Source organism: Lissotriton vulgaris, chromosome 2_1 (genome assembly GCF_964263255.1).
Source record: "Lissotriton vulgaris chromosome 2_1, aLisVul1.2, whole genome shotgun sequence".
In the NCBI taxonomy this organism is placed as follows: domain Eukaryota; kingdom Metazoa; phylum Chordata; class Amphibia; order Caudata; family Salamandridae; genus Lissotriton; species Lissotriton vulgaris.
The window spans coordinates 504,242,949-504,268,563 of NC_141687.1; the positions used below are offsets into that span (position 1 = coordinate 504,242,949).

General features: G+C 44.6%; 1 protein-coding gene across 1 annotated transcript in view; it reads right to left on the reverse strand.

The window, feature by feature from the left end:
- The window catches only part of DNAH7 (dynein axonemal heavy chain 7), a 1,812,153-nt gene that overhangs the window by 580,881 nt on the left and 1,205,657 nt on the right, over nt 1-25,615 (reverse strand). Inside the window, exons 47-48 of the mRNA XM_086955398.1 lie at nt 20,605-20,759; nt 15,254-15,444 (exon numbers count right to left, since the gene is read on the reverse strand). Coding sequence (XP_086811524.1) covers nt 15,254-15,444; nt 20,605-20,759 — 346 coding nt within the window. The remainder of the gene's footprint in view (nt 1-15,253; nt 15,445-20,604; nt 20,760-25,615) is intronic.

A 25,615-nucleotide genomic window follows, 5' to 3' on the forward strand; every position in this document is an offset into this window, starting at 1 on the left:
CAGATCCTACAGTTTTTCTGGGCTATTTACAATTAAATATTGTCCACTTTATCAATAAAAAGTGTTACCCTTCTAAGAACAAATCCAATATCTTAGAATGAAGCCTCATTACTGTAGAGGCAGCCATACCCCTTTCAATGAAAACCACAAAGCCAAAATCAATATTTGTTGTGCGTCTTGACGGCTCCCTCATTGACATCTGCAGCAGTGCAGCCCGGATGTTTGCCGTGGAAAGTGCACACTATGGGTTACACGTCTTAGTGACCAACTGCCTTCTCATCAGAGTCAACATCGAGTTTATCTCTAATTTGAAAGACTCAAAATGTGCAATTGAGGGCGCCACAAGTTGTATTGACATGCGGCCTAATCTGCAGCTAGAATGGTCACTTTAATCCGTTTTGGACAGTTTAGGGAATGACCGTAAAGGAAGAGAACATTTACATCACATGAAAATACCAGCAGATGAATGAAGCATCTCTCACATTCCATAATGGTAGACCCTTGAAATAAAATAGAGGCCCTTCCTGTTTGATGTGTCACAAATAGTTTAACTTGGAAAAGATCCTGCATATGAAACAGCCACCATCATCTTTCAGAAGGTCTGACTGATGAGGTGTCATCATCAAGTAATTGACAGCATTAACCTGGACTTTCTGAATACTGGCTTTGAGTTGAGAGGCTGTAATGCAGGGTCCCTGTGCAGGTGCCAAAACAGTTATGGGCATTTGTGTTTTCTTGTTTGAATCGGTTTTTATTGATTTGATGCACATGTTTTACATCGCAAGTGGGTGGGTAAACGGCAATTTCAATCAGAGGGACAACCTGCATGTTAAAGTCGAGTCTTGAGAGTACAGTGTCTAATAGTTACAGAAGGTATGTTAACTAGATGAACAGGAAGTGTCAGTTACACTTGATTAACACACTTAAAACTGCTAGCTTGACGTAAATAATTAATTTACTCTCTTAATTTCTATGCAGGTAAGTACTTAATCAATAATAACTCAGATCGGAATGAAAAAAGACAGAGTCCGTGGTGTTAGAGTTTCTAAGGGTTTTATTCCTCATAAAGGAATGGTCTGATCAGGATATCATGTTCTGACCACCACAGGGATGTCAGAAGGGATAGAGCGCTTTCGTTTATTAACAATACATAGCTTATATACTTGATTTATACCATAAGAATCAATGTAAGAGGCGTAACAGCTGAGAGAAGACAAGATAACAGTATACACGTGTTACTAGTACGTAATCAAGAGGCGTGAACTAGGCGTGAACCAGAGGTGTGTGCTAGAAACGTCACTGATAGGTGACGCAAGTGAGTGGCACCAAGGGGTGGTGCTAACAGAATTGTTGCAATGTCAGCAGAAATTGGAAGCTGGGATGCGCGCGCAGCTGCATGACGTGTGATTGACGGGGTGCAGGGGACTTGACATTTACACTGACGGAAAGAGACAGAAGTCTGGCATGTCAGATCAACTTGTACTTCTATCATATCTGATATCTGATGTTTAGGAACCATACTATCTGAGCGGAAAGGTCTCTAGGGCAGAAGCTATTCTATGCTAACTGTGGATGCGTGTATAAGCGCCTAAGTGTCTGCATGAGAAGCGTGGGGGCACGGGGCCTTCCATGGAAGCATGGTAACAGAGGCTATGAATTACTTGTATTGAGACAGGTCGGCCCTTTGGCTCTGCAGCTGGGGAGGATGTTTACAGGATCTAGTAGGCAGGAGTGTATTCTCGGGGAGCGGAACAGATAACTCGAAGGTTATAGTCAGTCTTGGCAGAAAGCAGGCTTGAGCTGAGCGCGAGGGGCCGCGCTGAAAGTAAGTCAGAGTTCACGGGTACGGAGGTAGCCTGGGCAGAGGCTGCCAGAGTCAGGAGCCACAAAAGAGGCTCGATGGCAGAAATTCAGGGCCTACTCTGCTGGAGCAGGAAAACATGTAAAGTGTACTACAAAAAGACGGTGGCATAGCATATTTAGGAACGGACTACATAATCCATTCAGGGTGGATCTGAAAGAGGACAAGTTAATGTTGGACGCAAATGTATTTGCGTCTTCATAGCTGGCACAGGAGGGAAGTTACATGCACTTTAAGCTGGTACATGCAGTCGGTGGGGTACGCGCTAGGGAACATAACATGACCTAAAATTTACTTTTCCTCATTCCCTCCTTGTTCCCTACGGACCCTTCATGAAATATCGATCCTCATGAATCGATCAGTCTGTTCTTGTAGCATCATTTGTTCTTCTTTCTTTCGGTTACGTTCTGAGAGAAAACTGGAGTGTTCAATACAAGAGGTGGCACACAGTCCACAAATCGCTGGCCCACACTGTAGGCACAGGCAGCAACTGAATACTAGGACTAGGCCAATGCCTAGGAAGGATAGGATCTTCCATCCCCAAGCTGTTAACGTTGTCCAGAACCAACCGGACCAAGTCCAGGTGCCTGGATTCTGATGTATCTGATTTGCAATTTTATGGAGACGGGTGATAGCTTGATATACAGATGGTGCGTTTTGTGGTATGAAAACACAGCAACTTGACCCGATGACCTTACAGGCTCCACCTCTATCTGCCAAGATGACGTCAATTACAAGACGGTTCTGAAGGACAACAACCCGCATAGCGGACTGCTCTTCGGTTAAGTTACCTAAGGCGGAGGCAGTTTCATTTACTACTGCTTCAAGTGTTCTAGTTAATCTGCGTATTAATTTACTATTCTGAACAGGTCCTAAGAAGAAAAAGAATCCTTTATTAAAGTCGGTGTACTGTTCCCATGCCGTTTCTGTGTAGTCGACAAGTGGGATATCTCTTCTGTGTCTATTCTTTACTAGATTAGTATTTCTGTGGTAATCAGGAGGAGCTAGAAAAACAGGTGGCAGAAGGAATGCAATGTAACAGGTACCATCCCAATCTGGAGGTAGACGAATGTATGCGGTATGACCACAAACAAAGTAAGAGTGACTGATGGCTTTGAAGGATGATTTTCCATGATCACTGAATTCGACCACAGTAGTGCATTTACTATGACCTAAGTGTACTGAACCTTTCTTCTTGATACATAATTCACCAGTGACTGGCAGTACTGACATGATGGGTAGAACTGGTGCAGCTTTGGACTCGACAGTAAGAATCATAAGGCTAATTGTATAATTACCCAATCCATATACTTCATTTTCTAGATCAGTTCCTAGTCTAGTGGGGAGTCCCTCCTTATCTGGGTAACAGACGTCGAGCAGGACCAAGTTCAGGTTTCCCCAAACCCAACCCCCATCGAAAACAGCAATATCCGGATCTAAAGAATTAATTATTTTAAACCATGCTCCGCAGGAGCCATTGTGAGTGAACGGGTACGGAAAGAGGGGCAGAGCTCCCTTGTAATTCTGATAGGGAGGGAGTCGGCCACATATCCAGCAGTCTGTAGCATTGTTAGTTTGATGGGAATGGTGTAGCATACTAATGAATGTATTGTTGCGCAGCGCAAGTCTGTAGGAAAGCTCGTGTGGAGGTAACTTGCTAAAAGTGTGTTCAGCAGAAACATTGTAAGTAGATTGTTCACGCTTGAAAATAGGGTAATAGATAGGCAATAGGATGCTAGTAATGATAATTAAAACACTGAGAATAAACATGATTATTAGTGTCACTATGCAGTGACTATGAAGTGATTTGCAGTATGTACGTTTCTTTGCTTCTCTCTCTCTCTCTCTATCTCGATCTAGGGGATACATGTCAGAAACTATTTAACCGATTCACCTAGGGGAGGACTTAAACAATTAAACTGTCTGACTTGCTAGATCGTAATTTCATGCGATATTGTTCTTGAGGAGTCTTTTCTCGTTCAGATTCTGTAAAGTCTTTCTGTTTGACACAGTCTTTGGTGGGGGTGGACGAGTCTCGGTCAGGTTTCAGTCCAGAGAATTTTTTTATATGACTCGTGTGAACCCACCCCTTTCTTCCTTCCAGTTTCACTGCGGTCCTTGTTGTTAGAAGTACGGTCTTCGGAGACTTCCAGCGGGGCTCCAGCGAACTTTTCCTGTCAAAATTTCGGACGAGTACAGTATCACCAGGACGGACGTCGTGTGGCTTTACATCAGTGTTGTCAGGGAAGGCTGCGGCAACCTGTGAACGACATGATTGGAGTGCAGACATCAAGGAGGCAAGGTAATCTGTCAACATGTTAGAATCAACATCAGTAATCTTTTTTGGAATGGGCGTCCCCCACATATTCGGTGGTCTTCCAAAGACCACCTCGTACGGAGATAGCCCTGATCTCGAATGGGCGACCATTCTCATATAGAATAGTGCCACTGGCAGGGCGACTATCCAGTCGACCCCTTTCTCCTGACATATTTTAGCAAGGCGGATCTTTAGTGTCTGGTTATGCCTTTCAACAAGGCCTGCGGCTTCTGGATGTCGGACACAATGGAACTTCCACTGGTATCCCAGTAATAAGGAAACTTCCTTCATTAATGCAGATGAGAATGGCTGACCGTTATCTGAGTACACGACACGAGGCAGGCCGTATCGTGGGAAGAATTCACGAACCAACTGCTTGGCAGTGGTCGGAGCAGTGTAATCTGGGACTGGGTATGCTTCGGTCCAGCGGGACAAAGCACAAACAATTACGAGAGCATATTTAAATCCTCGACAACGGTCCATCTGGATATAATCCATCTGGAGGACTTCAAAAGGGTGATCGGGAGGATGAAATCCACCTTGCTCTACAGGGACGCTTTTTCCTGGATTGAACTGACAACAGATCATGCAAGTACGCACTTTCTGTTTTGCTGCTGCTCGTAAGTGTTTATTGTTCCAGAGATTTTGTAAACTGTCTAACATTGCTTTCTCTCCTAGATGTGCAGGACTATGTGCTGTATTTATCATAACTTGAACCATAGAGTCAGGGAGAAACCATGTAGATTTTCCCTTCGTCATCCAACCTTGATCTGTCTGGATCCCTCCTAGTTCGACCCATTTCTTTATTTCTTCTGGAGTAGCATGTGTCTGAATGTCGATAACATCTAGTGTGGGATCCCTGACTGTCATACAGTTTGTCGGATCTGTTGTCATTGTCGTATCAGTTATCTGAGTGTCGGTCAGTGCTGTATGTTTTGCTGTCTGGTCTGCCAGGTCGTTACCCTGGGAAACAGAATCTGTGACTTTAGTATGTGCTTTACACTTCATGACGGATATGGCTGAAGGCAGATGTATTGCTTCTAACAGTGCTTGAATGAGAGGACCGTGTTGTATCTTGGCACCATGAGAGGTCAGAAAACCTCGTTCTTGCCACAGCATGCCGAAGTCGTGTACGACTCCGAACGCATAACGGGAATCAGTGTATATGTTGACATTTCTGTTCTTGGCTAGAATACAGGCTCGGGTCAGAGCGATGAGCTCTGCCGCTTGAGCAGACAGTGTATCAATACGATGTGTTTCTTTAACTTCAGTTTCAGTGGTCACTGCATATGCGGCCACTAACTCTCCTGTACTTGTTCTCATGCATGAACCGTCCACATAAAGTGTCAGGTCTGGGTTTGTCAATGGAATATCTGTTAAATCTCGTCGGGGTTTTGTTACTGCATTAATGATCTCTATGCAATTATGCGGAGCTGGATCTGTCATAACTGTAGGTAACAGTGTCGCTGGGTTCAAGATACTGCAACGTCTGATTTCTATGTGTGGCTGGAATAATGTTAATTCATAACCTGTCAGTCGTGCTATAGTCAAGTGTTGAGTTTGGGTTCTGTTTAAAAGAACCTCTACAGAATGTGGAACTTGTACTGTTAACTGATGACCTAGAACAATTGAATCGCTCTGTCTGATTGCTAACGCTGTTGCTGCTACTGACTTTAAGCACGCAGGGAGTGCCTGGGCTACTGAGTCCAATGTACTTGAAAAATAAGCGCAAGGCTTATGTGAACCTGCTTGGTCTTGAGTGAGGACAGACAATGCTGTACCGTCACGTTCTGTAACAAAAAGTGTAAACGGTTTGCTGTAACATGGTGTCGCTAAAACTGGTGCTTGGCATAATGCTTTCTTTAATTCCTCAAAGGCTTGTGTGTGTTCCCGAGTCCAAGGGAGGGCAGGCGAAGTTGCTGCCTCCTGCGTCGTTAACTGGATGAGTGGTTTAGCTAGAAATGCATATTGAGGAATCCATTGTCTGCAGTACGAGGTGAGGCCTATAAAGGCCCGCACTTCCTTTTGCGTCTGGGGTCGTGGCATTTTTACAATTAACTGAATGCGATCGGGAGTGAGCTGTCTCCCCACTTTGGACAGCAAGTGACCCAAGTACACAACTTGCTGAACACAGAATTGTAGCTTCGAAGGAGACACCTTGTGTCCCTTGTCGGCCAGGAAATGTAAAACTGTCAATGATGCTTGCTCACATTCGGGCTCACTTCGTGCGGTGATCAGTAGATCATCGACGTATTGCAGTAAAGCGGTGTTAACTGGCATTTGAACACAATCTAGTTGTCTTTTCAGTGCTTGACTATAGATGCTGGGGCTTTCTGTGAATCCTTGAGGTGCGCGGGAAAATTTGAAACTTCGTCCATTTAAACTGAATCCGAAGAGATATTGGCTCTCCGGGTCAATAGGTACACTGAAGAAAGCGTTCTTGAGGTCAATTACAGTAAAGAACGTTGCTTCTGAATCAATAGCAGTCAACAGGGAGGAGATATCGGGGACCACAGGGTACTGTGGTACAATGCATTTGTTCAGCTCTCGAAGATCAATCACCAGCCGATATACTGGCGGTGCATTGGGGTCTGTACGTTTAAGAATTGGAATGATGGGTGAATTACAGATATTGGAGTTGGTCTCTACGACCACTCCCTGGGCAATAAGCTCTTCAATGATTTTCAGTAAAGCCACTACAGCATCGGGTGGTAACTTGTATTGTCTGATTCTGGGTAGAACAACTCCTGTCTTGAGGGTAACACGATATGGAGTGATATGCATACAACCTACATCAGCTGGGCCTTTTGCCCATAAGTGATCTGGTACATTTTTCAACCTGACATCAAAATCACGTAAAACATAATGACCCTTGAAATCCCGTAGAAAGAGTCTGACTCCCTCCGGGGAACAGCATATTATAGCTCCTAGAGCCTTCAGTGTTTTAATTCCTAACAGATTTTCTGGACATGATTTCGTAAGTAACAAATCTGTAACTCGGGATAATGGACCTACAGCTAATGGTACTGGTTCCGATACTTCATTTACAATAGGCTGTCCTGAAAAACCAAGGGATACATTCTGTGAGCCTGAGAGGGGTGCCCCTGGGACTTCATTGTGACTGATGGTAGTGCGACTTGCCCCTGTGTCGATTAAAAACTTTCTGTCTTTTCCCAATACGTGACTGTGTACATAAGGACCTTCTTGATCTACAGGAATTTCAATAAGAGGCAAACCACCTTCCCTCTCTAGGCTGTTTCATGTATAACGGGGATAATCTGGATATGCAGACTGGGCATATTGGTACATCTGTTGTGAAACTTGCTGAGTCGCGGCAATGGGCTGTGGCTGTGGTACTGCTACTGTCTGTGCTGTGTGAGATGAAGCATGCGTAGGCTGTGTATTCTGCATTGGCTGTACATTTTGTGAGGTCTGTTGCTGACCATGTTCATGTCTAGGCGGATGCGGTCTTTCTTTAGTTTTACCTGTTGAGATGTTATGTTTCAGGACTGGGCATTCATGTACATAGTGACCTGGCTGCTTGCAGTAATTACATGTCCCTTTAACGGGAGCTGTAGCGTTATTGGTCTGGGCCCCACCTTTTCTCTGACTGTCGGCTGGGACCGTCTGAGCTACTAACATTTTCATTTTCGTGTCTTTCATACGTTTCTGTTCCTGATCATGTTCTTCTCTAATTCTATTCTGATGATATTGTAACATTTGTAACATCTGGGATGGCGTATTTGCCTGCCAAGTACTTTCAACCTTATACACTCTATTTTTAACTAATGGTAAGGAATTCTCGACTAACTTTGATACGAAAAGGTGTGGATATGACTCGCTGCTGGGTTGTAGGCCACTATTTATAATGAAACATTTCTCGAATCTTGAATAGAAGTCACTAGTATCTTCATCTTGTTTCTGTTTACAGGACGAGATTGCGTCCCAATCTTCCTTTCTAGTTGTCAATAATCTTGGTAAAACCTGTACTATTAATCCGGGCAATGCTTTAGTCCTATCCCCAAGGCCTACCCCTGGGATTCGTTTGCTTTCTTCGTCTTCTATTTCTGCCCATGCTATCTTAGACTCTCCCACCTCCCAATCCTTTTCCTTTAATTTCTCGTAAGTGCCCGTGGGCAACAGTACTTTTAACATTTTCATAATATCATCATACGTGTAATCCCCCATCAACAACATGTCTTTAAGCTCTCTGTGAAAACCTGCAGGGTCTTTATCATGACACGGAACTAATTTCTTCATTTCTAACAGTTCTAACTTAGTCAGTGGTGTGTGAACATACACACGCCTCAAAACTTGATCCGCACCCATAACTGGGTGTACTTCTCGTAAGGGGTTCTGACTTTCAATGCCACTCAGGCATTGCATGTGATACGTTTTTCTTTCTAGAGGCGGCGGGGGAACATATTCAGAACTTATGAAGGTGTTATATTTACGTCGTTGTGCTAGAATTATTTGTATTAACTTGGTACTGAAACCTCTCCATCTATCCATGAGTAGTGCTTCTAATGTTTCGTGTAAGGGACCTGGGTCAGAATGATGGTTTCTGAACTTGATGAGGAGGTGCTGAATCATGTATACACCCGCTATTTTCTGCTCTTCTGGGGAAAGGTTCAAGAATGTCTGCACTAACGTATCATCATTATATATGTCTGGGTTTTCGGCCCATAACACGGCTGACCGGGCTAGTTCCTGTTCATCCATAGAATTGAGTACATGGTACCCCACTCGGTCTCGAAGCCTTTTATCAGTTTCCTGGAACTGATGTTCGGAAGAATTCGGGTTCGTTAAAGCAGAGAAAAAAACTCTCTTGCTTTCCGGACGGATACCTTTCCTAAGGTAATTTCCCTTACCTACGTACGCTATAGTATCTGTAGACCTTCCTGGTGTTGTAAGTTCTTCTTCCTCCTCGGAGGAAGCTTTATCATTCCCTTCCTGGTGTGCAGTTAATACTGCCTTTCTAATTTTCTGGGACATACTGGCTATGCAAGTCCCCTTATCATGTTTTCCATCGGCTATATTTTGACCCCACTTGTTTAATGCGTCTAATTCACTTTGATCTGTCTCGGGCCTGTCTCGTTCTCTTATTACACAATTTATGAAAAATCGTAATATCTGTGCTTGAATGTCAACTTTCTGTTTATGCATGGCATCCTTGACACTGTCACGGTCTTTCCCTGTCTGTATAAACTCATATAGTCTGTCGAGGCGTTCCTTCATTCCTACATAGCATAGCAAGCTATCAGTGGCAGATCTTAACCGTAGGGATGCCAATATCATTAGATCGTTTCTTCCGGGTACTGGATCATATCTACAAACTGACATCTTTTCTTTGAATGCGTCAAGACGCGTCGAGTGGGGAGACTGGAAAGGATTCTGCGTGTCCCTTAAATGCAATCTGTGTGTTAATGGCGGGGTCTGAGGACCCGCGGTCGCACCTCCTGAGGCATTATCTCTCCGCGGAGTCTGTATCGGAACTTGAATTTGTCGTTTAGTAGTATCAGGTAGGACCTGTTTCGGTAAGTCAATCTTGAGTGCGGGAAGTGGCGGAGCTGGCGGAACAGGGGAAGTCTGTCGCGGTACTGGCGGAACATGATCTGGGGGCGTAGTGCCACCCCCATCCCTGTCAGTAGGCAGGGCACGAACAGGCAGATTGGTGTAAGCTGGTGCTACATCCTCTAGATAAGCATTTAAGAATATGTCTTTAGTAGTTTTATGCATTACTTTAGTTGGAACTAATGGTGTCGGTAAGTTTTTCGGTATTTCTGATAGGGCTTCAGATGTGCCATCTGCTGCAAGATACATACCGTTTACAAGATTATTTCGGGCACGGTCTATTTGTTCTGTTTTTACTCGGATCCCTTCAGTAACTAATTCGTTTTCTTGGTCTTTCTCTGATTCTTTAAGTCTGTCTTCTCTACGGAGTGCTTTGTCAGCACGCTTACGTGATTCCTTACGCCAAAATTCTATGGCGTCCTTCTGAGATTGTCTAGCTTTCTTTTTCCATAATGCTTCTTCTACCCTCATGATGCATTCGGCATCCCATGTTCCGGTGACAGGCCATCTGTGTCTTTCGTCTAGGTGTTTGGTGTAATCGGCCCATAAATCTAGATACAATATGGCATCTATGCCATGCTTCTGATACATAAAATTGCCGGGAGTGTCCCTAGGGGGAATAGGAATTTCTTCCTCCAGTATCCCTTTCCTAGTTCCTATCTGCTTTAACTTGTTGAAAAACGGCATTTTGCTTACTTATTACTGAATGCTCGATCCTTATTCCTTAATACTCTTTGACAGTTACGTTATACGAGAAACACAATAATACACGTTAAACAGTCACATTCATACCACAACATTAATCACATAAGAACATTGAAGACATAGATGACTACCCCCCTATACTGGATGTACTGCTCAACAGTACAGATACACTGGTGTAACAGTGCAGAAATTCGGAATACTAGATATACTGCTAAACAGTACAGATACACTGCCTAAAAAACAGTGCAGACCGGACTTGCGTACCCAAACCCGTCTAGATACGACCCAGCAATGGTACTCACCGGGAAGCACGGAAACAGAAGGCCTCGGAAAAACTTCGACTGGACTCGACTCGGTACTTCGGAAAACTTCGGAAAACTTCGGAAAACTTCGGAAACCTGGTGGGCCTCTTAACACCTCGGACCTTGCTTCTTTCGGCTAGGCTCTGGTCGGGATCCTCCGCACTCCTCACCGCCTCGTCTGGGCACTGATCGCAGTCTTCGTCACCTCCGTGGGTCAGAGGGAGATGCAGGAAATCCTGCCAGTACGCGTAGGTTCCTTCTAACTGATGGCAGGGGACATAGCTTGCAACGCACCAACCGGCGCGTGAGGTGGGGGAGGGGTCCCTGTTCGGGCGCCAAAATGACGTAAATAATTAATTTACTCTCTTAATTTCTATGCAGGTAAGTACTTAATCAATAATAACTCAGATCGGAATGAAAAAAGACAGAGTCCGTGGTGTTAGAGTTTCTAAGGGTTTTATTCCTCATAAAGGAATGGTCTGATCAGGATATCATGTTCTGACCACCACAGGGATGTCAGAAGGGATAGAGCGCTTTCGTTTATTAACAATACATAGCTTATATACTTGATTTATACCATAAGAATCAATGTAAGAGGCGTAACAGCTGAGAGAAGACAAGATAACAGTATACACGTGTTACTAGTACGTAATCAAGAGGCGTGAACTAGGCGTGAACCAGAGGTGTGTGCTAGAAACGTCACTGATAGGTGACGCAAGTGAGTGGCACCAAGGGGTGGTGCTAACAGAATTGTTGCAATGTCAGCAGAAATTGGAAGCTGGGATGCGCGCGCAGCTGCATGACGTGTGATTGACGGGGTGCAGGGGACTTGACATTTACACTGACGGAAAGAGACAGAAGTCTGGCATGTCAGATCAACTTGTACTTCTATCATATCTGATATCTGATGTTTAGGAACCATACTATCTGGGCGGAAAGGTCTCTAGGGCAGAAGCTATTCTATGCTAACTGTGGATGCGTGTATAAGCGCCTAAGTGTCTGCATGAGAAGCGTGGGGGCACGGGGCCTTCCATGGAAGCATGGTAACAGAGGCTATGAATTACTTGTATTGAGACAGGTCGGCCCTTTGGCTCTGCAGCTGGGGAGGATGTTTACAGGATCTAGTAGGCAGGAGTGTATTCTCGGGGAGCGGAACAGATAACTCGAAGGTTATAGTCAGTCTTGGCAGAAAGCAGGCTTGAGCTGAGCGCGAGGGGGCGCGCTGAAAGTAAGTCAGAGTTCACGGGTACGGAGGTAGCCTGGGCAGAGGCTGCCAGAGTCAGGAGCCACAAAAGAGGCTCGATGGCAGAAATTCAGGGCCTACTCTGCTGGAGCAGGAAAACATGTAAAGTGTACTACAAAAAGACGGTGGCATAGCATATTTAGGAACGGACTACATAATCCATTCAGGGTGGATCTGAAAGAGGACAAGTTAATGTTGGACGCAAATGTATTTGCGTCTTCATAGCTGGCACAGGAGGGAAGTTACATGCACTCAAGCTGGTACATGGAGTCGGTGGGGTACGCGCTAGGGAACATAACATGACCTAAAATTTACTTTTCCTCAAGCTCTAGAGAATAAGTATAGGATGATTCCCAAGGATCCAATGAGGGATCAGCTGCATACGCCGCTAGTATCAAGGGGAAAAGATTCCGTTAGGCGGAACAACTGCAAACGAAGGAAATCACAACATTGGAGCCCCTTGACATCTTCCGCACCCAGCACACATAAGCAAAAAGCATTTGAGTACACTGGTGAACATGAAAGGTGAAACAAACCTGAAGAAGCATGAGCAGGGAGGTTGCCGATCTCTGTGAGAAACAGATGGTTAATGTGGAGCATGATCAATGGCCATATCATATCTGCCAGTCAGCCAGCGGACCCGTGTCTCTCCTGTGTGTTGCTCTAGAGTTACATCAGTAGGGTGTTCAAGTTAGTGGCCATAGGGTATTTGCGCAACCTCAGGGCATCCTATTTGTGTAGCAGCACGCTTTCTGCCTGAGCCCATGACATGAAAGATTGCACACATGCCTCAGGTGTTGGAGGGTCAGATGCCATCTATCTGTGAGTGAGATGTGCTTGTTAAGAAGCCCACATCAAGAAAGCTCAAGTAACCGTTTTCTTTTTGTCCCTGAGATAAAGACCCAATATGCATATTTCCCATTTGTGCAGTGCAGGGCGTCCCATACAAGCCGACAGCCTAGCTGTGACACCTTGCCAATAAAGTTGGAGAGATGGACAAGGCCATAACATATGCAACAGGTCTGCATCTACAAGGTGGCATAGAGGGCAGGCACTATCTACACAGTGGAAATAGCGATTAATTTTGGCACTGCTGAGGTACACTCTGTGCACAATATAAAATCGTATAAGGCGAAATGTAGCATTGAGCGGCAAACATTTGGGACTTCAGAGTACAGCAGCCCACTCCCTGTCTGTGCAGGGATGAGTAAGATCGCCCTCAGTGGCTGCGATGAGCCGTATGTGAAGGCATGGTGTGGATTTATAACAATTCAGCAAACCATTGTACTAGGTGTCTGCCGGGCCCCATTATATGAAAGTACTGCACCACTAAGTAGGTCGGAGGTTCATGGGTCATGTCCCCCCACTTACAAGTCAGTGCCACGAGTAGTGAGTTATGTAATAGGAACTGTCCAGGCAGTAGAGCTGCATCATCCATTATTGTCTCATAGGGAATGAGGGTGCTATCCTAGTAAAGATCTCCCAGAGGGAGTAATACAGCTGCATGTCAGGTGGCCAGTTCCGCTGTTAAGGTGGAGGTGATATGTCGGGGTGTACCTAGCAGGGCTAGTGCTGGCGCATAAGGGGTCAGTGATCATGTAAGATAAAGGGTTTGGCAATAACAAGTATGCGCCACTCCCAGTAACAGGTTTAGGTGTCCTCCTCTGAGTGCATGGGTGAAACTGGTGTCGGATCTGGGGCAGTGTCCAGGCCGGTAGTGTTGTGGTTGCGTTTGTGTTCCAAATGCAGCACTGCCCGGCCGCCCTGGTCCAGGGGTGAATAGAGTTTTGTCAGCACCACCCTGCAGGGCGATTAGTTCCAGATAAATTCTCTGACTTGAAATCCTGAAAAAATGAATTGGGATATACTGAGGTAGATTGGCAAAACAGTGTAAGAGGCGCAGAAGGAGAACCATTTTCAGTAGGGTCACACGGTCTGCCACCAACAACAGCAACGTACATTGATGGGCATTTGTTAGATCCAACAAAAGCCCATGTATTGTGCTTAGTTAAACAATTGACAATGATGGCAGTGGGGTTCTTTATCAGACATACCTGACCAAGGGTGGATGCATTTGAATATTACAGTTTGGACATTTTGTCATTAGAAAATTTGCGTAACAAGTCACAATGAACTCTGACTTTTAATAATTCTTCTGAAAGCATCAGCTTAACTAGAGATTTCAGAAAGGCCACTTTATTGTGCATGTGTGTTGCATGATCTAGCATTGAAAACCACCCTTGAAAGTTGATTAGCCCTCAATGCAGCAGTCGGTAAATTTACATTCTGCAGAATGACCTATCCTTTTGTGATTAAATAAGTAATTGAAATTGCAAAATGCATTTGAATCTCTTCCTACGTATGACTCCTCCACTCTCATTACCATTAGACATCTGGCTGTTATCATGAATGAACGGGTGTCCTTGTGTTTAATGCATTTTTATATTAACCTATGACAATCAAAGGTCACGTTCATAGAATCGGAGATTTGTTCTATTATTGTGACAAAACACAAAGGGTCATTTTATTCTTTCTGCTGAGAGAATATGTAACCCATTTTTCTCTTCCTTTCTGCAACTACAATCTTCTTTCTTGGAATGCGATGCTTGCATTTTCTCTCTGCCGCTATTTTGGCTTTAACTCCACATATTTCCGCCTGCTTCCTCTAGTGATGATATACTGCTATGTGCTGCAATGTACAGGGTTTTGGTCCAATCAGATGCAAGTGCTTGTTCTGCTGTCAACTGCTTCCTAAAAGTGCCAGAGGTACTTAAAAGTAATGTTGTCCCTCAAGGAACCGACTGGAGCAGAAACGAGCCCCTTCCTAATTATAAGCAGAAGAAAATGAACTTCTGCCTCCAGACAAGCAGCGAGCAGAAGAACTCAATTAGCACTTTGGCGCTTGATGGGACACGGGGGAGCCCCGCGATCTGACACAGAATGAAGACTATCAGATTAGAAAACCCAAGGCGCTTCACCAGGTGAAAAGTCAAACGACGAGACGAAGGTCCTCAAAGAGGAAACGACTGCACTGTGGGCAATAACAGTAACTAGAAACGACAAACCATCAGTGTTTACAGACGAGGAGGCCTTCAGGGAACATCATAAATGCAAGTCAAGTCACATCTGCACTGGGCATAATTACCCTTCCGTCTAATTGTTTTTGTCGACCACTATTTCCCTGGCGGATGCAGAAATGCTAATGGAGGGGAAAAAGAGGATACTGCGCAAATTCGTCTGACAGCACTAACCTTTACAGATGTCTCGGGAAGGTAGTGAGGGTTTCTCAGCTTGGTTGTGATGTAGAAGCGGAAGTCAGGAGCGTATTCGATGGTTGAATCTCCAAGACGGATGCAAAGGCTGCCCCCTTGTTTGAATGTTTGCTTGAGCAACAGAGGCTCAAGAATGGGGTCCAGTTCTTCTCCGACGTTCTCCAACAACACTAGAATAGAAGGATTCGATTCCTTGATTATGTTTAGTAAATGGAATGGTACTACATTTATAAATGGTGCACTCGGACATAGAATTATAGCCACTACTTGCAGCATAATATATCAGGGGCCGAAATAAGCTAATGTTGTGGCACAGAGAGATTGGTCGCATTGCTCTAGAATAACAATGACTTTCTTTTATCTAGCGCTTAACACTGCAGTGGTCCAGTTTGTAAACATTAGAAATAACAGGTGCCACTGCTACCTAATTAAGAGCTCACAATACGAAACGTCATGACTCGGAAGGATGACAGGCTCAGTTAGCCTAGCAGGGATGTAAACTCATGGCCTGAAGCACATCAACATACAGTCATACATTTTTCTGAGTATTCTGAGCACGCCCTGCCACGCTAACACCATACAATGGTAAGGCGGCCAGGCCATGGCAGATGGCTCGCTTGCACCTGGCACTCCAAGAATTAGAAATAAGGTACAGTGGGTCCTATTTCAGTCAAATTATCAACATATACATTAAAAGAAAGCATACAATGCCTTTCTAAATGCAAAAAAAATATTATTTTCATTATAAAATTGGGTGTTAACGTCACTTACCTTTGGGAATGCCTTATTTGAGAGAGACTCTATCTAGTCACAGATTTCTTACCTTGGAATTTTCCCCAGGCTGCATCCATAAATGTCTTCATGAGCAGTACAGCTGCGTGCCAGTCGGTGTCATCGATCTGCTTTGCTTGGTCAATTAGGAATCTGCAGCTAGACAGAGTCCCTACCAGATAAGGCGTTATAGAAGGTAAGTAATGAATTTATCTAATAGAGACTTCTAGCTGACGATTCCTTTCCTTAGAATATGTACCCAAGCAATAACTCCCCAGATGTGGGTTTGCAAAACAATTTCATACCAAAAAGTCCTACAGGAACAAACAGGCAAAGTGCCAGTCTTGATTGACCCGATTGTCTAGGCAGTAGTATTTTACAAACATGTGCGGAGAAGCCCAAATTGCTGTTGGCAGATGCCCAGGACAGGTACTCCACATGCTAATGCAGTGGTTGTAGCCTTACCTCTGGTGGAATGAGCGTGCAAACCCTCAGGGGGTTGATTATTGGCCAATGCGTAGCAGATTTTAATGCAGGGCACAGTCCATTAGCAGATGGTCCGTTTCTGCACAGCCTTTGCCTTCTTCACTTCGACACACCCCACAAAGAGTTGGTCACCCATCCGGAACTCTTTTGTGGGGTCAAGGTAGAATGACAATGCTCTCTTTGGGTCCTGTCGGTGAAGTTGCTCTTCTTCCTTAGAGGGATGTGGCAGAGTGCAAAAAGTAGGCATAGTGTTGGACTGGCCTCCATGAAAGGAAGTGATGACGTTCAGTAGAAAGAAAGCTCTAGTCCGTAGAACCACCATGTCTGGGTAGCTCTTCAGGTATGGAAGCTTGGATGACAGAGCCGGAAACTCACTGACCATCTGGGCAGATGTTACTGGCACCATAGGACTTGAAGTTGGGCTTCCTAGATTACATTCCTGCCACACCAGAATACTCTAAAAAAAAAACTCTTGAAAAAAGCCCAGTCAAAAACTGACTGAAGGGAAAATTCTCTTTTTGAATGTGCACTGATTGGTGCAGAAAGAAAAGAACTGACATCATCATGCTGGGGTGCCACCGATTTAGGCACCGCACATATCACATCTGGCATAGACAATGCCGAAGACGCTATGTAGAGCCAATTGACGGCACCTATCAGCACGCAGGGGTACGGCTCATCAAAAACTTTCCAGATCTAGTCTGACACCTGGAGATAATTCTACGGTAAGCAATCTGTGGCTATAAGTCTCTATCAGATATACTTTGTAAAGAAGTGCAGATGGCGAAGTTCTCATAAGTGCAAGGGATATAAATGAACAAGACCACGATGTAACCAGTTTTTCAGAAATATGTTGTTCTTTCTACCCAAATATTGTTCCTTGTGTCAAGTTAATTCTTGTTGCGGACAATCCCTTGGATGATGTTGACGGTTTGACCTGGGGCTACTCAGAACAGGGTAGAAATGAAGAAGGGGCTTTTAGAAACATTCTGGAACCAACTAATTCTATAAACCAGCACCAGTTCACCATGTTCCATATACTTCAATACTGTGCACTGCTTGGGCCGAAACTCGGGGCAGCCTTTGATTGGCTCCTGGGTTGGTTCCAAAATGTTTCTGAAAGTCCTTTCTTCATTTTTACCCTTTAGGAGTTATACCAGTCGGTGTTTGCTGTCCAGTGTGTTGTTCTACTCCGAGGATTAAGATAGTAGAGCTTACCCATCTCGATCTATTTGTTTACAACGTGAACAATAGGAACAGGGGATAATGTTATTCTTCTGCACCGTTTACGGAATTATATTTTTATTCTATTTACTGCATTAAACGTTTTGAATGTTTTAAATTAAACAGTTGGACTTGGTTTTCAGAAAAGGAAACCGCTTAAATTGTGAAACTTGTGCAATTAGCAGTCTGTTCAGTTGCATACCACAATTGTAACACACAACCACTAAGTGTGGATGTTTTATATTATAAAGTAGCGCACAGTTAAAACCTATCATATAAATGGGAAAAAATCCAGCAACAAGCAAGTTTGTAAATGAAACCGTGTGCAAGGTATCTGCTTTTAACCATTCCGTAATTGCACAGCACACGCTCTGTGTTTTTGCATTGCCGGGTAAATGCCGTATGTCGTGAAGACATCCCACCAATACTGTGTACCTTGTAACCATTGCCTTATTATATTTGTGTTGGGATAATTGTAGCACTTATTACCATTTGCTTTGTCCTGTATTATTTTGTTATTTGGCTCAAGAGCAGCGCTTGTTGAGGAGCGGGTTCCTAGCGCCGGAGTAGGTTCTCAGTGCTGTGGCTGGCTCGTGAAGCCGGGGCTTATTCTAGGTTTAACTCGTAATGACATCGTACACGCTCAGTGTTACTGCATAGCAGGGTAAATCCTGCATGTTTTGAATACATCCCACTAAATGCACTCATCACTCTTTTATCCCTTCACCATCCTTTTCAATCAAAATTAACAGACTAACATGTCACTTCTCAAATTCCATATTCAACTGTACTAATTCACAACTAATCCTTTATGGGTTCCGGTTCCATCAAGTGCTATATGAATGCAAACCTTTCTTCCCCTTTTATCCCTCCGCTATACTTCTTACTCCAAATAACTGACTAATATCCACCACTGAGATTACTTTCATATTTCACCATATTAATTCACCACTAATCCTTTATGGGCTTCCGGAGTAGCGTGCTTCAACACCCCATCAGGGGTAACAAGCGCTATATAAATACAAACCTTTTTTCCTCCTCTATCCTTCTGCTATCATTCCAAATCCAAATAACTGACTAACCTATCCCCCACTTAAAATGTACTTGCATGTTTCAATATACTAATTCAACACTAATCCTCTATGGGTCCCGGAGTAGCGTGCTACTTGCCGAAAAAGCGCTTTGACGCCTTATTAGGGGTAGTAAGCGCTATATAAATGCAATTACAATACAATACATCGATTACATTTCATTAGTGTCCGTTCTTTAATTAAAGTGCTATTTGATTGAAGTGCTATTTTTTGCACGTGTTGCTGCTTTCCTCTTTCACCCACCACTTCTTGATGTTGCTATCCCCTTCCTCCTACCCCTCCGTTCTTCCACTCCACTCCACTCATTTCAACTCTACACAGATTCATTCCACACCACATAATTCAACAAACCACATAATTACACAACACACCACATACATCCACACCACCGATCTCCACATTTTGTCACAAAATTCTACAGCACACCACATAATTAAACTCCACTACATATCACTCCACAACACAAAATACCATTTCACATAGTTACAGTCCATTACACACAATCCCACTACACATAATTCCATTTCATTTCACTTCATACCACATAACTATCCACATAATTCACCTGCACCACATTCCACACAATTTCACTACACTAATCCACTCCACGCCACACAATTCCACCACACACAATTCCAAAACTAACAATTCCAATCCAACCATCATAATTGCACTCCACACCACGTATATCCACTCCAATCCCAACCAAAATGCATGGGTAAAAGACAGTGTCATTTACAACGCCAATAGCTCTAATTCTCACAAATGCAAGACTTATTGCATTGCAAATGCTTGTTTTACATACTGCTGTGCTGGAGAAACATGTATATATTAGAAATGAAAACTGGCAATGTGAGGTTTCATGATTTTATACTCTGCTGTATATAAATTGTATTTTCTAAATGAGCTTTTAGAGTCATATATCCGACTGAATAAAGTGTTATTGATTGATTATTGTGTAGTTATTTAGTTCACTGCATAAGATATTTTACTACTTATATTTGGCATATCAACTGTCACTTCCTGTGATGGTACTTCCGGTGCTGTTACTTCAGGTGAAATCACTTCCTGTAATACAATCATGTAAAACCAGTCCCCTCACTGGCTTGTTTTAAGATCTGATCCCCCATTTTAGAGTACAGAGCCGTTATGGACAGAGTAGATACTGGTTTGCATGAAAAATGTAGGCTTTCCTTACATAAAGTCTTACTAGCTAACGCTGAATGTTCACGTCACGATTACACTAACTTGTGTAAGAGATTTACATTCTCTCAGCTCACTTTCTTATGGGTTTGATATTTAATATGATGCGGGCAATTACAGCATTCATGGATCATAAGGGTATATCTGAGAATTTTAATTGATGAGAAAACTCAGAATGCACCGCATGGTTTGCCCTACATTTAGAAGATACAAAGAATCGGCGAGCCTAGAGAATTCAAAGAGCATTTGTAACCAGCAAACGCCGAGAGATAATGAGGACATATGTATGCCACACCTTACGCAACAATTAAAACAGCACAATTAGAGACAGTCACTAATGAACATTCGAACATGCAGATTCTCACACCCTGCTGCGAGAAAGCTTATTAAAGTGATAATTTGATTAATGATGATTATAAAAGAAAAAATTAATCAAACAAACCTAGTTTCGTATGAATATGCAGTTTTACGGTCACCACTTACTATCTCCAAGCTAATGGCTCCCTCTTTTGGCTAGTTGCCAGATTGCATGCATATTATTATCACGCCACTTACCAGGTGTACCAAACTGGATGCAGTTTTCCAGGGTTCTTACGTAGTCCGGGTCACTTAGCTTAATTACGTGGAGGGTGTTGGCCTTTTCCATGTTCTTGACCCATTTGTTTGCTTGGCCTTGAGGGTCTATCATGAGGGGCCAGCGTCTTGCGTTCCTAAGGTGGAGACAGAGGCATTCAGGCAATCATATCGTGCAAACAGAAAACAGGTTGAGCTGGATGGAAGGTAACGACCTCATTCGTAGAAGGAATGTAGGAATGCTAAAGCTTCACATTTATGACACATTCCGGAAAACGCTTCTCCAACAAAGCACACCTAGGCGAGAAGTGCTCAGAGATAGACGAGAAAGACGCTATTCCACTCACCATGGTGGACGCCAGAGTGAGAGCTTGTTCAGCGGCTCTCTGGGAGGTGTGTTCATGTCAATTTTACAGACACATCCAAGGAGTACCCATACCACACTACTTTATCATTGCATTTATTCACTGTTTTGTATATAGCACTATTTATTCACTATGGTCTTTTTTTTATTGCCTCTAGGTATGCTACATTCAGGCGGCACATTACATCCTTGTTCATTAGTAAATGAATGCCCTTGAGCACACTGTCAAAGCCCTCACCCCTACCCAAATGTACCCAATCTTCCTTGGAGAGAAAGCAACACAAAACTTTGGTTAGGTTTGTAGGAGGATGGCTTCGTATATAGTGCACACGTATTTAAGTGATGCACCTTGCACTAATCCAGGCGACCCTTATGGTGATATTAGTGGTCTTTGATAACCGCAGAAAGCTCAGAAAGTGGTAGCTGTGCAGAGCAGCCTTCAGGCTTATCTTGAAGCAGCTTGTTTTACCATCTTAACCTTATAGTGTAGGTTAAAGGAAAAAGAACCATACAGTGTTACTTTCATTTATTACACAAAACTCACTAAAAAATTAGTATATCTCCTACCCAGAGATATCAACACGATACACAAGAATACTTCACATGCCATCAAGTAAGTAGCACAAAATACAGTGGTCTTCAGGGGAAGACCAAACCATATACTAAAAAAGTGGAATGTGAACAGCAAAGGAAGATGGGACTTGGACTAGAAGACCCAGAGACACAGGGACCACGCAAGGTAAGTACCCTGGAACCCCACAAAAGCTGTGTGCAGAGTGGGAACACAGAAGCGCGACCAATGGAAGTCAATAGAGAAGTTGCAGTTATGCAGAGAAAGGACCCTTCACAAAGGACCTCAAAGAATTCCCTTGGAGGATGGAAGGTTAGCGAGCTGCCCCACCCGTGGATGCCCTGGGAATCAGGTTACCTGCACCAGGCAACCCTTGGGCATGGGGTGAAGAGACAAAAGAAACCTCCGTAGAGGACAATGGAAGACTTGAAGGAAAATTCCTCTGTAGAAGACAGTGAAGAAGTCTGATGGAATCCAAGGCTAATTCTTGAAGTAACGAACCTTCAAGCAGAAAGAATAGAGTCTTTGCCACTCGGACGTGACCAGGAGGCACGAAGACACCATGTCCACCGATATCGGGAGGTTCAGAAGAGTTGATGTTGATCTTGTTGCTGCAGCTTAGAGGACCAGGCAGTGCTGAGGAAGACTAGGAGCTGTGCATGAGATGTCCTACATCAGATGTCAGTGACTAGGCGGTTGGTGTCTGGCGGGAGCATGAACAAGCCTTGGTATCTGCAACTGGCGAGGAGAATGAAGAATGAGCAACCTTGGGACCAGCAAGGTCCAAGGAATTCACCAACAGCAGGAGAGTCGGAGCCGGCCTCTAGCGAGCAGGGGAGCCCACTGAAGCAGTAGAAGACCCTCAGAACGATCCACAGGTCAAAGACACAGGAATCGCAACTCACCACGAATGAAGGCCCACAGTGCAGAGGATGTGCGGAGGACACTGAGCTTGGAAGGAAGAGATGCAGGAAGCTGGAGCTTCTTGTAGCCCGAAGATCCCTGGAGTGCACAGCCAACAAGTCTTGGGAATGGCACATAGGTTCAATTCCAATGGTTCCAACGAGGGATACTGGCCTTAAAATTGCAAAAAGGACAAGTAAGGCCTCAAGGGAGTTGCAGAACCACTACCTGTGTAGCTGAGCCTTGGGAAGTCCGTAGGGCAACATGAGCAAAGATCGGTCAGCTTAGTTGCTGTGCCCTCATTTGCAGGGGAGTGACCCCTTCACTCTAAGGGAAAATATTTTAGGGTGTCCTTGATGCCCACAGGCCTGTTGAAGAATCTGGAAGAAGCACAGAAGACTTGCAGAACAGCGAGACCAGGAGCAGCATTAGTCTTCCTTGGTGCAGTCTCGGTTCCAGGCGAAGTCCAAGTATCCAGACTCTCGAAGACTGACATGGTTTCAGTCTTAATTCTTGTCCCACAACAAATCTAAAGACCCACCAAGGGTAAGCCCTTAAGTACGCTAAGGAAAGGGTTGGAACAACTAAGGGGTCCCTCCCAGAGGAGGGGCTGAACAGAGGGGAGAATACACGCATGCCCTTTGTCCAGGTTCACACCAGAGCGTGAGGAAAGGGCTCCCTGAACTGGCTTAAATTGCAGTAGGCAAGGAGGGCACTAAATGTGCCCTTCAAAGCAGTCTGGTGGTGCTGGCAAACGCCCCCCACCCCCAGCTGAATACACTAAGTCCTGTCTGGGAGGTGGTCACACCTCCCTGTTATAGAAAACCTATTGGTCTACCTTCCCCTGGTCGAGCCTGGCTCAGCGGGAGGAGGGCAGAATCATATCGAGGTCAGCAGCAGCACTAGTTTGCTTGCATACCCTGAAAGGCTGTTACTGGGAGTACAGAGGATTGCCCCAAGGGAGCCCCTCAGTATATGGGATCATACTTCCAACACTGGAATGGGTGTTGGGGTATGATTCCAACATGTTTGATACCAAACATGACCAGTTTCGGTGCAGCCACTTTCTAGTTAGACATCTTGTAATGACTGATGTCCACTATATGTATTAGAATGGCTGATAGCACTTACTAAGCCTGGAAAATAGACTCCAGGGTTTGTAGAGGTGTCCTACTCATGCAGTGGCACCCTCATACAAATAACCAAGCACCCTGCCCTCAAGGCTGAATAGCCTGCCATATTGGTGACTGATTTTAAGTGTAGTGACCTCAATTATAAAAAAAACCTATGTCTGTCGTGAGAGGTACACGCACAAACTCCCACAGACTGTAATGGCAGGCATGTAGAAGTAGGTACTTTCCTTCAGTAACGTATTATCTGGTAGAGAATCTATCTAGCTGCAGATTCCTTACCTTTCAATTTCCCAGGTGTCAGGCTGGATCCGGAAACCTTTGCTCGAGCAATACCCCTTGCGCGCGCAGTCGGGTGGCTCCCTTTGGCTCCACTTGACGTCATCAGCAGCATCGGTTATAATTTTGTGATCACCTATATAGGTGCCACCCGGGTGCACAGATTCAGTACTTTTCTTTTTTTCAATGCCAGAAGCACAGAGTCACAAAGTAACTGACCTAGTTGTGTGCAAAAATAGGGCCCTGAAAAGGGGAGTAACCCTAGCCCCAACAAAATGAGTCTGCAAAGCGGAGAGGCCTAGGTGGGGCTATAAGAAATCTGTAGCTAGATAGAGTCTCTACCAGACAATGAGTTACCGAAGGTAAGTAACTTGTTCATCTGATAGAGACTTTTAGTTGCAGATTGATTACCTATGACTTAGATACCCAAGCCATATCATCCCGTCAGTGGGAGGCAGACCAATACCTTATACTAGGAAGTACTGCAGGACCAAACGGGCTAAATGCCCGTCCCTGCAGACCTGATAATCCAGGTAATAGTGCTTGGCAAATGTGTGCAAAGATGCCCACGTTCCTGCTTGACAGATGTCCAGGACTGAGACACCCCGATCCAAAGCCGTAGTCGCAGCCTTTTTTCTGGTGGAATGGGCCCTTAATCCCTCAAGGGGCTGCTTCTTAGCCAGGGTATAGTGGATCTTAATGCAGGGAATGACCCAGCGTGAGATAGTTCTTTTCTGCACTGCCCACCCCTTCTTAGCAGCTACATACCCTGCTAAGAGTTGGTCGTCCAACCAGAAATCTTTTGTGCGGTCAAGGCAGAACGACAACGCTCTTTTTGGGTCCAGTCGGTGGAGACTCTTCTCTTTCTTAGAGGGATAGGGGGGAGCAAAGAAGGAGGGCAGTATTATGGATTGACCCTGATGGAATGGGGTCACAACCTTTGGCAAAAATGAAGTATGGGTGCAGGGAGGCATGTAAGATAGCGCCTGCAACATAATCACCACCAAAAATGCTATCTTGAGGGCAAGAAGCCGGAGGGAACAGTTGTACGAAGGGAGAACACAAAAGAAAAGTGAGGAACAAATTAAAGCCCCACTGCGGCATAACAAAGAGTTATTGGTGGAAACAGGTGATTAAGCCCTTTCAGAAACCTATGTACAAATGCAGACCTAAATAGAGCAGGTTGGTCTGGCAGCCTCAAAATAGCGGATAGAGCAAACTAATAACCCCTGAAAGTACCCAAAGCAGGGGACAAAATGAATAGAAGGTCAGTGGAAAGAGAAGCAGAAAGAGGGACATTAGACCTCTCTATACAGTGTACTACAAACTTCTGCCAAAGGCAGGCATATACCGTATTAGTGGAGGGCCGCCTGGCTGTCAAAATAATGTTACATACTTCAGGAGGGAGGTCAAAAGCCGTCAACTGTTGCTGTTCAATCTCGCGTTACAGAGTTGACAGGTTCGGGTGGAGGACCCCCCCATGCGGCTGAGACTGAAGAATCTCCCGAAGGGGCAGCCTGATCGGTGAATCTATGCTCATTTTCAGAAGCGCTAGACACCAGACTGTCCTTGCTCAGTATGGAGCCACAATAATGACTAGGACCCGGTTTCTCCTGATCTTACTCAGAACCCTGGGCAGGAGTGGTATGGACGGGAAGGCATGCAGCAGACCTGGGCTCCACTCGTAACAAAAGGTGTCGCAGAGTGATAGCCAGGAAACTCCAGGGTGCAGTATTGCTGACGCTT